Here is a 17,699-nt window from a genome sequence, read left to right as displayed (position 1 = left end):
GCAAAAACAAAGGGCTCAGGAGATGTTTGAAACTGCCGCAAAAGAAATATAGCTATGCATTGTTCTGATAAATGAGGAAATGACGAAAATTTTTTGACATATTTTTGTTTCGCTAAATAATCCACTTTTAAAAGATTTTGTGATGGCAGGGGCTAAAAACCGTTGCATCATAAACTCAGCGAATTCCTTCTTTGCAAGTTTAGAAAAAAGTAGATCAATTTCAAAATCGAAATACATGTTACATTTTTTTTGCTTAACAGGCCATTACAGCGGGCTGTTAAAAATCCAATAAGTTATATTTTTCTTTGTAATGTTAAAGAGAGGGTTTCGTGCAAGCGAGTAATTTTCAACCCTAAAGGTATTAAGGTTGATTTCACTTATCCCTGCTAAGGGGACCTCGACCGGAACCGACGATCTTGGCTGCTTGGCAGATTACGCTAAGGTAAGATTATTAAAAACAACAAATTGGCCTGTTATTTTGCATTCAATAAATTTCCTTACCTTGCATTTGTCCAACATTTCGGTGTTGCTTTTTAGCTCGGCTTCAGCTAATACGATAAGGTTTTGCAGATCCATGAACCTGTAAACATAATACAGTTTAGTTAATTGGAAATTCGCTTATTTTCACGTTTTGTGAATTTAATTTTTATACCCAAGTTTAAAGAGAGGATTGTTAAAGTAGGTAGGTTTTTGTCCTGCAATTGAGAAGGAAACAAAAACAACGCAAGTCTAGAAGGTTTCTCAAATCCAAAGTAAATGAAATTTTAATTCGCGCTGTCAGCCGTGCAAGACACGCCCAGATATAAGGACAGTCCTCTTTAAGTTATAGCTGTCACACATAAGGTCGTGTTTTATCTAAACAGCTGATTTTAAAACACAAAATTTATTTTAATTTAACAAACTCGTTACATTTTATGTCTAGACGACTGTGTGAGGCCTCAGAAGGAATCTTAACCAAGAAACTATTGAAGTGTATATCATGAAAAACTGGCAAAACTATCATGTTCAATACCTAGACAAGCTAATTGCAGGTAAAAACAAAACAACACCGACATGTAACACTATGCAAAGCTAAAAATATTGTTGATTAAAGTTTAGGGAATGTTTTCTTTTGCGACCAATATTACTAAACATGTCATGAAAATCTCACAGTTCTATGGAAATCAATGCAAAGAAATATAAACCTCAAGGAGATCCGCCAGTAGTTGATCTTTAGGAGGAAGTTGTTGCCGAAGTTTCTCGATGCTTTTATTGTCCAACCTATCAGGTTTAAATGTGTACAACTCCGAAATATCTTCTGCGGTGAAGTGACGTTCAATTTGCTGCTCGTCGATGACGCAATATGCAAGAGACTGTTTGACGACCTGATAAACAAAGAAGTCAATTGATTTCGGCTTAATTTTTGTAATGGATATACTTTGTACATATAATTCACAAAAACATACAAAGACGTTTATTGTCGTAGTAGCGGTGTTAAACACAGGGTATACACTCTACACTTGGTTGTTAAAACTTTGCTGGCGAAAATGTAATAAACACGAAAAGCAAAGCGTTTTTTCCACTAATGAGCTTCAATCTTCAGACCCAAAATTTCTGCAGAAACTTTAGGCTTTGATTTATTTGGTTTCTGCCCAAATTTTCAAAGCAGTTTGGGCCAAAACCGAAACATCATCATAACCGCATACTTCGAATTGCTTAGGCCAACCGAAACTTCGGTGCATCACTAGTTTAGTTTTCGTCAAAAGTTAGTAATAGCCCAAATACGCGTTGCGTTCCCGTTGAGTTACTCTTGGTTTACAATAGTCCGAAATTTATGGATTCATATTTTCTCACGCAAGAACTTCTACAGAAGTCGTGTGGAAATCACAATTTCAACCACACAAGACCCGAGAGGATTTTATTTGAAAATGACGTTCAATTTGCTGCTCGCCGATGACGCGATAAGGAAGAGACTGCTTGACCACCTGACAATATAAGTAGTCTGTATACTTTGTACATATATTGCACAAACATAAGCTTTTTAACAATGAGTTTTTGTTATATCCCAAATTGAAGCAGTTTTATGGGCTTCGTAACTTCTGAAAACTTTGTAAAAGCAAAAGAAAATGGAAGCTTTTCCCTAAGACTGACAAAATAGTGTGGTATATTGATGCACCAAACCCGCCTTGAAAAGGTTCAGGCCGAAACCGATTATTCATACCAAAAGACCTAATATAATTTCGGCCAAACCTAAAATACTTGTCATGATGGATGCTTAAAACAAAACCGTATGTTGGCGGATGGTGGTATAAAAAAAACTTGTTTATGTCGCCCTAAAATACTTTTACCGTGTACAAGTTGCACAAACTCCTAAAAATAGTTGTTTTTATTTGTAATTTTTAAAAACAACAATATTTTGTTACAATTTAATTGGTCGGGTGCTAAATTGAAGCTTTGATTTTACACAACAAAAAAGTTCGATTTCGGCTGATTTCGGGCATCGCAGTAAAATGTTAGTAATAACCCAAACACGCGTTACATTTCCATCGAGTTATTCTTGGTTTGTTCAAGTCAGCAATCAGAAATTTAAGGATTCCTATCTTTTCACGCAAGAACTTCTGAAGAAGTCAAGTGGAATTCACAACTTCACCCACACAAGACCCGTGAGGATTTTACTTGAACGCTTGGCGTAACTTTCGACAGGGCGAAACGGAAACAATGTTATTGGAGGATGAGATTGTGCGTAAACCATGGAGAAAGTAAGATCCTACGTATTCATGGGAACATGGCGTGATGGCAATCCATTCAGTTCCAAAGGCGGGGAGAAGGTTTGGCGAAAACATGGGGATCAAAAACAAGAGATTTTCTCGCTAGAGCGAATTTGGAAGGTGAATTGAATTGCTTAGTTCAAGTCATGCATGAGCAATTTATTGCGTTATGTTTCACAGATTACTTTCAAATAACGCTCATAAAGACTTAAAATTACAGCAGGTTTATCGGCATGGGTGTTTCATATTGTCTACCGTTAATTCTTTTTCGATGTCTGTGACCAAGCAAACGTGACATTCAAAAATTGCGTGCGGCACTTTTCGTAACAGGTCACACATTTTGCAACCGTCTATGCATAAAAAATCCTGCGTATTGCGACCCTCGCACGTGCGACCCCCGCTTTCTGCATTACAAGCACGTAATCAAACATCGCAATGCCGATTCGCCGTGAAGCATTAATTCCGGTGCAGCTGGAAACGCGATTTTGACGCATAGAGGATGATGAAATGTTGGCAATGAACAAAGAGTGCCGGCCCGATAATTGATATCATTGTTGCAAAAAAGTTGGTAAACACATTTCTGTCCGCGCGAGGAACTGAACCGAGAAACAATGGAATTGGGATCAGGGTTCTGGCTTGCACGTGATGGATGGCAGAAGCAACGATGCAGAGAATATTACGCCTCTTTCGAGAAGGGTATCGGGACAAAATGCAATTTTGATGTTGTGCCTGATTTCATGAGACAAATGAGTTATACAGACGCTTATCCACTTAAATGTTTTTTTTAAGCAATACACACACAAAGCGATGATTTATTGTTGCTTGGTAAAAGTTTAAAGAGAATTACATATTTGCACAACCCTTTATAGTAGTTCAAACCTTGGTGTCATTTGTTTTGAACAAACAAACGCTTGTAAAATGGAGCAAATGTGGGATCGTGTTTCTCATTGTAATGATTTTGCCTTAACACAATCTTTAGCAGCCAGAATTATAAATTGACAATAGCAAAAAGTGGGCAAATAAAAAAATAATGCCGAATCGGGGTACGGAAAAAGATCTAAATTCTGGAGGTTTTCAAACTGTGGTTGGCACAAACATTTAGTCATGCTTGACCATGCATTGCGTCCAGCATGTTTAATTTTTATGGGGGATAAAGAAAAGCCAAAAACGCCGAGAACATATTTGCCTAGTGCTTGTACCATTGCAAAAAATAAACATCACAGTTTGAGATCCATGTTATTTTTTGTTCATAATTTACGTACGTAGGCGTGTTGCGCCATATACAACAAACAGTATTACCAGCTTTGAATCTTGTTTGAAAGTGATACTAGTCAATTAACGAGGTGTGAGACAGAACGTTCATACCTGTCGGTCGTAAAGCTTCTCTTCCATATAGTTGCCTGTGCGATGAGCCGATACACGTAACAATTCTTCTCCTGGCCGAAGCGATAGATCCGGAATATCGACTGCAAGTCGTGCGTCGGATTCCAACAGGCATCAAACACGACGGCTCTAAACAGGAAATAATAATAATGTATATGCATCGGAAACAATAGGTATTCTCGCAATAACTCAAAAAGAATATGGTGGTATGTTGCTGGTTTAAAACAAAGAGTTTGGTTAACTTGGTATTGGTATTCGGACCGGGCTTCTCCAATGGGCTTGGGCTTTAATTCAAAATAAATCGGATGATTTTTTCTCTCTCCACGGACTGGTTTATTTGAAAAACAAGCTTTGGGGCGTAATTATGGGATTTAAAAAACCTTATAGAGTCCACAACTACAAACGGATGATACAGGCAAATTTGATAAATACTGTGTGAATTTTTATCCTCAGACTTTTTAAAACACTTTACTAATCTGTATTTGTTGACTGAAAACGTTCCAGCGGCTCCATAAACAAAACGACAAAAGACAACACTGTGTGTATTACAAAACCGGTGTATGTAATCCCAGTAAGTTAAGCTGCTTTAATTTGACACATGTCACAAATGGATGCAGGGGATTTGAATCTACATTCAATTTCTCCAGTCAACCAATTTATGGGTTGAAGTACGCACAGCTATTATGTCACCAATTCGTGGAAAACCGAAGATAGCGTGAACTCCTTCGCCTGCTTGATTTATTATGCGAGTGATATAAAATACACAATCTATATGTGCAAAGTAAACAACTGTCCAACAAAGCAATTATCTATCTTATAAAGACATACATTCAAAAAAATTGAAATATACGCAATGAGTCGAAGGGGGCGCCCCGTTTATTTTCAACAAGCCTCTGCATCAGGGTATCACGTTTCAAACCTTTTCATAGTTACGTTGCGCTTTAAAAACTAAAAAAGTTTTCTGAATATCCCACAACATCCTTACACATGTGCGTGCGACAGTATTGTTTGGCATACAAAGGTTTTCGACGAAATGCTTGTTGTTTGCAACAACGAAGACTGTTGCAAGGACAAAAGCGAAGAACTTAAGCAAATTTCCGATCGCTGCCATCTCAAAAACCTCTTAATATCCGTTTACCGAGGTCAAGGCTTACTTACTTCTGACGCTGTTAAGGCAAGAGCAAACGGTTTCAGGACGATTGCGCTCATAAAATCAAACGAATCTTTAGCCGCTGGAGCGCATTTACTCTCTATTTAACATCTGATGCGATGCCATAGTACATAGGGACAAATCTATTTGCAAAAAAATACAACGCATTGTTTTTCGAATACTCGCATAATAAGAAGGTTTGCAGAAAGGGGCCGTAAATATAAATCCCACGAAATAAACAATAGTCTGTATAAACTTACCACCTTCAGTAAGAACCAGATGTTCTTGTTCGCCTATCTTGCTCACATTCCTTCGTTACATCCTTAAGGATTTCCTCGATAAGATCGATAGTCAACAGGGATTGCGAGAATACGACCACCTTATCGCGCACCAACGCCGCCTGGTTAAGTATCTCAAGCAGAAGGACGATCAGCTAAATGAATAGAACTAAATGAAAAAATTAAACGAATTTTAATGCAAGGGATTTTTCGCCTGTGTGAAGCTTACTGGGTTTGCACTAACATTGGCTTTGTGGGTGGGGGTTATCCAGTCTAAGTGCGGTGGCCTGGTCCAATGCACAATGTTTACAAAAAATGCTGGTACTTGCATTTTCGCCATTGTATTTTTATTTGATAGATAACAGTGAGTGCCCGTGCTTAAATGAATATTAGGACTCCTGAAACAAATTTGTTCCAACAAACAACCCTACAGCAAAAATACTTAGTAATTTTGGTGTAAAAGATCTTATAGATTTGTTGTGAAATATCAGCTATCGACATGAATCGCAACTGACAAGTGGTATGCGATAGTACGTGGGATAAAAGGAACATGAACAAGCCACGTTTTTCTTCAGTTTTTTTGAAATCACTTATTAGGATCGTAGTGATGTGTTTTTTTCGCATACCTGGATTGACATTGAGAGAACTCTTTCAAGAGCATATTGTAATGGGGTCGAAACCGTCCTCCTCACTTCTATCACCATCCACTTCATCCTCATCCACACTTTCCTCCTCTTCACTGTCATCATTGATCATCTTCCGAAGCCTCAAAGTTACAGCACGAGAATAAAAAAACGCCAATAATGCAAAGAAGTATTAGCACAAACTGTTTTGTGGCGCCCAATTTAATAGTTCCCAAAAGCCTTCGAACACTGCACTAACAGCTAGCCACGAAAAATTCTAGTTTAGACGTGTTCGAGCACTGCTGTCTTTACTTAAAAACACTGAATAAAACTCTACAATATTGGCAAAGTCACTGCGCAGCACAAAAATCAAGACAAGTTAATAGTACGACAGCCGGCGATAAACTCCCGCAACCACACGTGGCCCGCAAATGGACACGAAAAAGGGATCGCGACAGAACTAATAAAGAAACAAGGAAACTAACGAGTCACATGGTCAAAACCCACCGGTCAATTATCATTGTTCTAGCGGCTTGCTTTAGAAGGTTACACCTGAGATTGTAGCCGGAGTGCTGCGAAAGGCAACGACAGGGGATGAGTTAAAAAATGGTGCAGTGAACACAAGGTGTGCCGTGGGTTAAATTCTCGTATAACAGAAAACAATGCACTGGAAAGCAATCGAACAATTAAAAGGGTAACGTGAACATAACAAAAAGATGTGTAACGGAAATACAGTGAAAAACACATCGTGAAATTAAGGTAACTAACTTACGTTTTAGGAAATTAAGAACATACACAGAAAACAACTCTTGATAAACAAACTTAGTAAACTAAAGATAATACAAGACACAGGTGATCAACGTGAAACAAGGTGATTTAATCTCAAACAGAAAAATATGCAACCCAGTTAAGTCTGGTCCTCCAACCCTTGTGCCCAACTATTGAAATTGGATTTGGAAATTTTAGTGCGTGACCATAAAACGTTTTCCGGGATTTCAAAACTTAAATCTCCTATCGTTGTGCGGATTGTTTTTTTTTTGTATCTTTCGATGTATTTATGGATCAAAATCCTTATTTACGCGCTAAACTATTCGGTATTTTTGGCAATTTTTAATTCCTAACCGTATATTTATAAAATGTTTTATTAATGAGTGTGTATAACTTCTCAATGCCTAGATTACATTTAAATATTTGTAGCCAAAATAAAATAAAATCCGTGTATTGGCATTAACTGTGAAACTAAATATTCGGTTCTCAAAATCGTCTCAACAGGAAGAGCCAACATATTGTGTCACAATTTTTTAATTTTGCATGTTCACATTTGTTACATGAAATGATTAAGACCGCAACCAGATGACACAAAACAAAATAAAACAATCTGTGTCAGTTTCAAATATTTAGTACACATAACTCTCTTATAACGAATGTTTAGCGTAAACTGGGCCGACCTTTGCTTAAACTAACAATCGTGGCATGACTAGACCCCATCATGCGATTGGTTGGATGTCACAGGGCGTCCGGGGAATTGAAAACACGAGCTAAACTTTGAAATAGCTTAACGTGTTGTTTTAGCAATCCCGTGGGAAGAATTACAGGTGATTTGTTATTCGATGATTTGTTCAGGTGAATTGTTATTCGAAAAACACAGATGATGAATAAAATGTTATTATTATAAAGTCACCAACAATAATGTGTCAATCCATGTGTAAGCAAGGTTCGATATAGTTTGAAAAACACTTTTCCATGATTAATTGTTTAGTGATTGCAAAAAATGTGAAAATTAAACGGAGAAACGAACACTGGCCAAATTGATGTTACCCAAGCAAAGCGGCTTCCTATTAAAGTATAAAAAATATGTATGGTAGAGACTTTCTTATAGCAGTCGCCAGTGGCGTGCAGGGTTTAACTTTTCCCTTTTTTCTCTCTTTCCTTTCCAGAAACGTCAGCTTTCCAGAACAAAAATTAAGCACGTCCGCCAACACACCTGCAATGGAGACAGTCGAACCAACAGAAAATATTCGATCTTAGGCTTTAGCAGTTGACTCAAGCACCCAACGCCCTTCCTCGCATCCTGCCAACAGCTGATATAGAGTGTGGGAGCACTTCTTCATTAACGTCGGTCTTGTCGGTCCTGCGAATGTGTGTTAATGTATCGGAGAAGCAACTCCACAAAGACGGAAGTGAACAAGATTTTCTCAGCATATTGTTACAAGTTTTTGAGGTATGTGAAGCATAAAAATTGTTGACTTGGAAAACTTAGGTATACTCGATTTAAACATGTAAATATACATATTAACTGAATTTTTAGCGTATCAGCTTAGGTTATGATAACCTAAGCTGATACGATCATCCCTCCTCCCAGTTTGTGCCATTTCTGCACGCAAAATTTTTGATACAATTTGTAAATTACAAAAGCACACATGTATTAACCACGTACTTTAAGTTTATATTTTCTTACATTTGTTAATTGTTTTGGTATTAGCAACGTATGCCGCAATCTGTTTGCAATAATTTGATTTCGAAAACACTTTATCACAAAATAGGTTATTCCAATGGTTCCAATTACACATGTAAATTTTTACTAATCGAACCATTGTACAACATACAATGACGTCATTAGGTTGTTTTTAGGGTTTCTTTATATTCCTACCCAATGAAAGACAATAGAAGAATACTTATCAACGAACTTGGTAACTTAGTACTGACGGAGCAAACAGAGCATAATACTTACGGATTTTAAATGTAACGATATTTTGAACCTACGTTCACTTAAATTGATCTGGAGTAGGAACTGTTGTTCTGAGGCAGGTCATAGGTTTTAATGCGTCGCGTGCATGACGATATCCACATGCTAAACTCAGGTAACCAGTTGGTGACGATGCCAAGCGAACATAGGATGAGCGTGGACTTTAGTTTGGGAAGATTAATTTGCATGATTGGTGCTTAGTGTATGCATTTCGAGCATAGACGTTGACAATGGGAACCTAAAACCAAAATTGGCAAGGTTATTTTAACTCAAGCAACCCGCAAAAATGTGACCCACTGTTAAAGTTAGAAACAGGCTGCAAATAGTTCCAGCATATTTTTGCTAACCTTGGGCCGAAAAGAGTTTTAACGTTCTTTTGGTTTTTGGTCGTTTGTTTTCCACATTAGCGGTCGGTGTATTTATAGTTCGGACTTTTCGTAAAGTTTCTTTTAGCAGCAGGGTATTAATTGAGAACGTTATTTTCGCTTTAACAATTTTTAACAAAAGAATGGAGTATCATTTGCCCAAACTAGTATCCTCTGGTATTTTACAATCCGATGACGAAATGCGAGCGCCCATGACAAGGTATAAAGCTCAATCACGTTCTTTCACATAAACTTGACCTCTTTCGTCTTTATGGGGCTTTAGTTTGTTCCCAAGGGTGTTGTCATCCAAAAGCAAAATATATAATATCGCAAGGTATTATGCAAAGGTATGTTCAAAATGTTAAATGCTGTCAGGCAAGCCGAACCATTCGGCCAAGTTTCTGTCCTGGCACAGTTTCAAAAATTTTGCTTTCAAATATTCGTTATTGCTCTTTGCGCTATCCACCGGTAACAAACTTTTCTGTTGTGTTTTCTTATGTCAGTATAATTTCCCACTATAACCGACCTTGGGCCAGTTCTATGTTTATCAATAGCGAGCATTGTTAAATATTGTGAATTAGTCTAAGTTTCTAATAAAACAAATTAAAGCGAGAAAAATATATTTTATTTCCATTACCTCAATACTCAAGAATTAATAGGTTGAACTGGTCGGGTTTTGTTATTCTTTATTTTTTGTTAATGCTGAAGCAATAAGGTAAATATCTTTGACTGGTTTCTAACTTTGTAAACAAAACAACTATTGAATCTGCAAAATATAGGCTATGCTGTATTCATAAAAAATATATGACCACACGGAGTAGAAAAAAGAAAAAAAGAGGAACATGGATAAATATGCATTAAATATATAAAGTAATTGAAAAGCAAATACGATAAATACAAAAGTAAACAGAACTTTAAAACGTCAGATAAAAATGAACAAGTAGATCGGTGCATTAGTAGGGGCCTGAAACGCTTGCGCGTAAAAACAGACATTTTGAATTTTACCTAAGTGCATAGCGTACAGTGTAAAATATACACGTACCAAAACACCACAACATTATCAAAACTCTTCGAAACTGCATGACACGCAGGCAAACTGCAAGTTAAAATAAGGTTTGAAGATTAAAACGCTTGGCTCTTGTTATTATTCTGATCATCAGGCAACGCAATTCCCACATGCACGTCTTGGCTGGGGGGCATTACACCAAACCCCAAATGGGTCAGGTCAAAATCAGGCAAAGGTTTATGGGGCTCGCAAATCTTTACATCAAAATGCTTTAAAAGGGCCAAGGTTACCAGCTTGATTTCGATCATTGCTATGTGTTGTCCTGGGCATCGTGTGGAACCAAAACCGAAGGTCATAATAGAACGGGATGCAGCTATGCGCTGGCCAGCCTTGTAGAACCTCGAGCGGCTTCGCAGAGTCCCAAGAATCTGAGTTAGTTCAGAATTTTGCGAGTCGCTGTCGCAGGAACTGCTTTGAACACCGCTACTCAACACACCCTCGTGCTCGCCAATGAGAAAGCGATGGTGGTCGTATTCCTAAAAAACAAAGATGGCAAAGTAGTTTATTTCAATATTTGATGGGTGTTTTCAAAAATTAATCTAGATGTTTTTGTACAAATCTAAAAATGTCGCCCCGTTAGGCTTCACCGAAAAACAACAGAATCTCTTTGGAATCAACAAAGGTATTTGTGGAATTGAAAAAATGTTGTTTCCAAGCATATTTCATAATTGTCACATTTTTCTCACCTTCGGACTTTCAAAAATCTCGTGGTCCATATGCGTAACCGGTGCAAAGAAGATTGTATAATCGCCCTTTCGTATCGCGTACTGCCGACCGGAGCTTGTGTTTATGACTGTGTCTTGCATTGCTTTTCGTACACTTATGCTCGACCCAGTCAATCTCATGGTCTCCTTCAAGCATCCGTCTGGCAAAACAAGCGGAAACGCGATTTACGAAAGTAAACAGAAGTTAGTACAGCGTGCAGATTCACTCTTCACCCCTGTCCCCCACCACTTGCTTCTGCCCCTTCCCCAGCCCCATGTTCCACGCATGCTTGACGCATTTCGACAAATATTTGTGTTTCCTAATCTGATCGTTCGAGTTACGCTTTCACAACCCAACATTCAAGCAAATAAATCAGGAGATGCTCCAAATTTAAACATTAACCATATATTTGTTGCAGCAATTCATGCATAAATGTATGTAAGTGTCAGTCTTGGATTGCTTTATTTTTACGCAACAGAAACTTACCCAGAACCACAAGCTTGTCGAGATCTTTCTTTGTCAGCGATAGTATGTCGTTCATTTCTGGCCATGTGACATCGGCTGTCAGTTCAGCGTTGGATCGACTCCGCGGTCGACACCTACTATTGAACTCTTCAAATTCCTTTAGCACAGCTCGTTTGGCGTCGGGGTTCTTCAACAGATGTGCAAGGGTCCAGAACAGCGCCGGGGCCGTGTTTGCTTGCGCCGCCCACAGAATGATCATAAGATGTCGGGCTCTGGCGTCTTTGAAATCTGAAATAAACAGCGTTTTTTCACTTAGCCGAAAAAAAATCCTTAATATGGACTCAAAAAAGCTTGTAGGCCAGTGGTTCTTAACCGGTGTTCGATCGAACCCCAGGGGGTCGGCAACGCCGAATCTGGGGTTCGACAAAGGTCTTTTTGAAGTACAACACAAATACTCGTTTTTTGTCAAAATTTAGGGTCTGTAGTCGCTAAAAACGGCAATTTGTATTCGCTCAATATCAAAACACTGGAAGGTTAAACTTAGGCAGGGGTGTTTTAAACTGCTCTAAACAGTTTTGGCATTAAAAAATAGTGGTACTAAAAAGAGTATTACCAGCCTAATAACCGTATGTGTCAGACTTTTTGTACGCCTATTGTGTGCCAACAATGCGAACAAAACAGGTACCACAAGCATTACAATATACATTATGACATCATAAACACTTAAGACTGATTTCCTCGCTGTGCAGCTTAATCTATGCACCGAGCTAGAAATTAATCTGAGCTTTTTGGGCGCTATTAGATGGTAAATACATGATATAAACCAAGTATTTTAAAACAAAAATAAGCAGCTAGGTAAATGACGGCCGTTGGTGAAATAAGAATCTGCGACGCGGCCGTCCTAGCAAAATGGTTGTGCAAACCTGCAGGTTTTATTTTCTTTTTTGATGTAACAAAGAGCATTGTTCGCGTTGTTCGTAAGCAGAAAAACAATGACATTTTGTTGGCAGCAAAAACTTATTACTTCATCTTTTTCATGTTAGTGTACAGATGCTAAAAATACAATGCTTCTTCATTTTGGTAAAAACTAAAAATTGCCGGAATTAAAGCAATCATGAAACAAGTTGCTTGTATTATGATGTCAGAATTTAACAAAATGACAAACAGTAACTGTTGCCACTACGTTTGAACAAAACCTAATTATGACCCACCAAACAAAATGGGTTAAAAACCTGGATGTAACTTGGGGTTAAAAACCAGGATGTAACTTGGGGTTCGACCAAAGGCTGAAGAATGTCGTAGGGGTTCGGCCGTTACAAAAAGGTTAAGAACCACTGTTGTAGGCTATATATATATATACAGGGTTTTTTTAAGGTTTGGTTTGGGTGACCGCTAAGTAGTTTTAAGAGACCGCAAGTGTTCATTTAAATACCAAAAAATAGCCATATTTGCAAAAAATAGCCATAAGTCCAAATTTTGGGAAACCGCTGGAGAAATTTGAACACCTTAAAAAAACACTGTATATATATATATTTTAATTACCAACACCCCAAAAAACGTTTCAAGTGTTATTTTTAACTTGCCAAATGTTCGAAGGTCGAATAACATGTAGAGTTCTTGGTTTTCTAGTTTGTGTCGAGAAAAAAGGCTAAAAATTTGCCGTTGGACGGAGCAAAATCTCCACGCAACTTAACCCAGCGCTCACTGTCAATCAGAAACGCTGTAATTCTTCGCAAACCTGCATTTGCAATGTACAATGTACAGTACTGCTTTGCAAACCCATTTAAAGGCGCCATTTTCTCGGCCGATTAACAAGAGTAATGTTTCTGACGTAGTAGCGTTCTCGGAATTCGGTCGGATCACATCATTTTGTATGAACCACAACAGAAACGTTTAAAATATTTCGTAAAAGATCAGCGACATGCTGCAGCGTATGCCCCGAGGTAAATGATAACATTTTTAAGCGGCAGAGGACCTTTGCCCAATCTGTCCGCAAGATCTTCAGGACTCATCAGCTCGATTATAGATGTATCTCAGTAAAAAAACGAGTCTCTGACGTCGATTTGTGTCACTGAATTATAGTTTTGATATAAGCCAGCACATTGGCAGTTTAAAAGCAAAACTGTCCGGGTCATAAATTTGCACTTAAAATTACGCACTTGTCGCCGGAATTTGCAAACGTAGGATGGAGCGCTGTTTGCATTTCACGCCAGAGGAAACAATTTAACGATGCATGCACGTTGCTCAAATAATTGCTCCAGAAGATCGAATTATATCCCACAATTAGGGCCTTAACCGATAAGGCAAGTAAATGGAAATTTACGAAGGATTTATGACTCTTACCAATACGGGGGTTGCTGTCCACGATATCAATGATCAGTTGCGAAACGTTGTTCCGAGCGGACCAGTTAATTTCTCCGATCATTTCCAGAATCTTGGCCAGAGCGCGCTTCGTCGCCGGGAGAAGATGGATCGGGATGCGGTCAACCATAAGCGGAGAACCAGCGAAGTAAATCTTAAAAACCTCGTAAAAACGTGCGGTTTCTTCAGCTCGCTTCACAGGATCGGGAAGCGAACCGAAAAACAGGTTGAAGGTGATGTCGAATATTATGCGCTTGCACATGTCGTAGAGATGAACCTACAACAAAAAACCATGAGGATTTGATACCAAAAAAGGTGAAAGAAAAAACGTGGATGAAAATTAAAACGTGGATACAAACTAACCAAACTTTGCATTTACAAGTTACCACTGACGATACCTTTACAATCGTGCCCATGATTCTCAGTTTATACTGTTTAATGACTTTTTCGGGCGATCTGAGGCGTAAGGCTATGTGTATATTTGTGTTAATGCTGTACAGGATCTTTACAATCATGTTTTTTTTACTTGCGCGTTTTGTCAAGAAACTGTATTCATAGTAAAACGCCTTAAACAAGCTATACAAGTGACTTATGTAAGGGGCTAAAGACACGCATCAGCAAAATTGGAAACTTACTGTGCGAGTCCCTTTATGAACTCCCACGTCCTGGAGGAGTTTGCGTAGAGCAATGACGACCGAGTCTCTCGCAATATGACAAAGGTCTGACAGTTGCATTGATCCGCGAAGATTACTATCAAGCGCATGTTCAATGCTTTTGGAGATTTTTGCAGGTGTTGGTTCGATTTGCTCGACAGAGTGGGCCCGTCCCATTAGACGTTCCAATAAACTTGGTCCTGTGTTTTCAGGATTGTTGTGAATATAATGGTTCTTCCCGACCATGCATGTAACAAAATCGCCAATGATGTCCTTGTGATCAAGAGCCTTAGTGCGCTCTAGGTTTCTTACATCCAATGGGTTTGTAAATACGTGTTCGTTCCTGCGAAATTCATAAATACCAAGTGTCCATTTACAACAACTTTATTTGCTTTAAGAATAAAAAATCTAAACCGGAATGTAACGAAAAATGAAAATACTAATTAACGTTTGCAAAATGACTTTTGCAAAGTCCCAAAATGCAACATTAAGAACTTAAATCAACAGGGATCAAATGTACACAAAGATTTGCTCGGGTACAATATTTTTGTCTCAAGTAAATTCGACCCCACAACCCAAAAATCCAAATCGCTGTAGAGATGTTTTTAGGGACCACCGTGTGTTAGCAAAACAACATTCCATTGCCGGTGTAACTTAAGTTCCTATAGCTAATTAGGAAAATGGTGGGTTTAAATTCTTACCAGCCTGCCAGCTCTATAGTGTAAACATCCCCGTACTTCTCCTTGAGGTTCATCAGGTAATTGAGCGGGTCTTTGCCAAAATCCAAGGCCGAACCGATGAAAGGAAGGTAGTGATGGATGAGCGGAGGTTCCATGCGTTTTCTGCAACAAAATTAGTCCAATCAATCCATTGTTTGGTCGCATTGCAAAGTTTCACGTTAATCATGTTTTAGGCATAATTTCAGGCAGTTGTTGAATTTCCTAAGTTACCTTTATCGGACTTTCAACGACGCGTGAAGTGGAGACAAAAATAGAAAAATTGAAATGCGCAGAATATAATACGTTTTTAGCACATTGCGTGTAATAGATTACTTGACACATGCCAACATATCATTGACATTTACTTATGGCTCAGAGGAGGCAAAACTATTAGCAATGTGCCAAAATCTGACTAGATTAATCATCAAGATAATTGTACGTATATTCTATCGTTTTAATGTCAGATACGAATCATATGTTTTCAAAGGCCTTTACAACTATATATCCTACCTTAAACGATAGATATTTGCAACCAAAAATAGAGAATAAACGTGTTCCCACCTTCGTCTTTGTCGCAGCAGACAATTTAACACCAAAAAGTTGATCAACAGAAGAAAGACGGTCAAAGCATATTCCAGCATATCGATGTTGCAGTTGTAACAACAGTTTGCAAGCAGCGACTTATACACAATGCGCTGACAAAACAAGGTTCGGGTTAGCGACAAATAGCCCAGGTACATTAGAAAAAAACGCAAACCGGTTTCGTCGCCGCCAAGGCTTGCACATTTTTAATCGTCAGCCGGATATTGTTTTACTGCCCTGTGCCGACTCGGTGTGTTTGTGCTACGGCAATGGCCTCATCATGTAGCCGTACTTTAGGAAGGCTTACAAGTGCTGGAACTTAAGCGAAACGCAGCTCGATTGCCTCGACAAATTTAGAACCTTCTAATTGCTGAATTGAACATCGTTCAGGAAAAAATGAATCGCTGAGCGCTTGCCCTGCCGCGGCTGTAAAACGCAATGCCTCACTACAACCAAACTGCGTCAATATATACACTGGTTAAAGGAGAAACATGCTTTTCCAAAAACTTACGCAAAAAAGGCACAGACGTTGCGTTTTGACGCACAGGGCCAAGCTTAAAGGGAAAAAAGTTTACTTTTTTCAAGTGAGCAGGAAGTAGAACGATCGAGGTTCATCTTACGTAAAAGGTTGCACCTGACGAACGATCAAATATGCGGTATTTTCATTAATCAGCAAAAATAGCACAGTAAGTTAAAACAATTTGACAAATGATTTTTTTTCTGTGCGAAATGTACGGCCGTTGTTAAAGGCGTTTTTGCGTGAGTGATCTTATCTTATAAGTTCAAAGTGCGGGCCAGTTAGGCCAGTCAGGCCATTTTCATTGTTTAACAAAACCAATTGAAACCACCGCCTTTCTCTAAACATTGCCTGACCGGCAGTGTTCAATTAAACTGGACAGGATCATTGGAATCTTTGTCAATATGCCCCGAGAAACAAGGTTTGCTCGAATTGCGATGGTTTCGCCGGTAATCCAGTGATTTGCGGTACTGGTAATATTCGTTTGACCTTTGCGTGTTTCGCTGCATAAAGTTTACCGCAGCTAGACGATGATAAGCGGTTTAAAAATTATTTCGCGATGTGATGTTTTTCTAATCCGCCACCACCTGGTCATTTTCAAAATTACATCGCTTCATAGCGGTATTTACAACTCAAATATGTATTTTATTCAGATTATTACGTGATTTGTTCGAGCGAAAATCACTTAAAAATTGATTATTTTTTTGTTTATTTTTTTGCTGATTCATTAATTATTTTTTGCTGATTCATTGCAGATATTTGTGACTAATAAGAAAAAAATTCGCAGTGCACATTTTTTGCAAGGACGCGTGCCCAAATAGCGTGTTCTCTTGATAAAAGTGCTGCAAAACATTCAACAACGGCATCGCCAATCAACAACGGCAACTTTTAGCAAAGAGATACACGCTGATCCGAATTTTCTGTCAGCTGCATCTGAGACGTCAATATATGTAACAAATACGGCAGCGAAAGGCAATATAAAACACTTTGAAGCATTTGTTAAAATACTTGCTTCGTCGCCTTTCCCCTTTTCAATGCTTGTAACTAAAGCTGCTTGAAATCACGACAAACGAGAAGAAAATGTAATGTGTTACTGGGGTTTGGCGATATTTTTTCGGGGGAATGAATTATTACTGTAAAGATTATTTGCTTTGAATCGCATATTATTGCGCTTAATGTACCTTACATACAAAAGTACGGCAATATATTGTGGGTCACTTAAGTGCCGAAATAAGCTAATAACGCCGAAATAATAAAATGCCATAACTTGTGGAACTATTGGGCCTTATATTTAGCATGAAAGGTTGGGTTCAACCGCATGTAAAAATAAACCTGCCCA

The 17,699-nt window shown here is 38.5% G+C and overlaps 1 protein-coding gene and 1 long non-coding RNA gene across 2 annotated transcripts; both read right to left on the bottom strand.

The window, feature by feature from the left end:
* Positions 1-5,545: 5,545 nt before the first annotated feature.
* LOC145239617 (uncharacterized) lies at positions 5,546-6,595 on the bottom strand. Its single transcript, XR_013862348.1, has 2 exons — positions 6,185-6,595; positions 5,546-5,713 (listed from the first exon to the last, which is right to left on the bottom strand). It is a non-coding gene; the product is annotated as an uncharacterized LOC145239617 (long non-coding RNA).
* Positions 6,596-10,076: 3,481 nt separating this feature from the next.
* Positions 10,077-16,210, bottom strand: LOC145238435 (cytochrome P450 7A1-like). The gene is made up of 7 exons (XM_080101594.1): positions 15,823-16,210; positions 15,244-15,384; positions 14,525-14,885; positions 13,872-14,166; positions 11,550-11,816; positions 11,045-11,223; positions 10,077-10,834 (listed from the first exon to the last, which is right to left on the bottom strand). Exons 1-7 carry the CDS (start codon positions 15,999-16,001, stop codon positions 10,415-10,417), a joined length of 1,842 nt encoding a protein of 613 aa, XP_079957720.1. The 5' UTR covers positions 16,002-16,210; the 3' UTR covers positions 10,077-10,414.
* Between the last annotated feature and the right edge of the window lie 1,489 nt (positions 16,211-17,699).

The sequence above is a fragment of the Phallusia mammillata genome, chromosome 7 (genome assembly GCF_965637545.1).
Source record: "Phallusia mammillata chromosome 7, kaPhaMamm4.hap1.1, whole genome shotgun sequence".
In the NCBI taxonomy this organism is placed as follows: Eukaryota; Metazoa; Chordata; class Ascidiacea; order Phlebobranchia; family Ascidiidae; genus Phallusia; species Phallusia mammillata.
The sequence above is the reverse complement of the archived record's forward strand: the minus strand, read 5'-3'. Positions and strand labels throughout refer to the sequence as shown.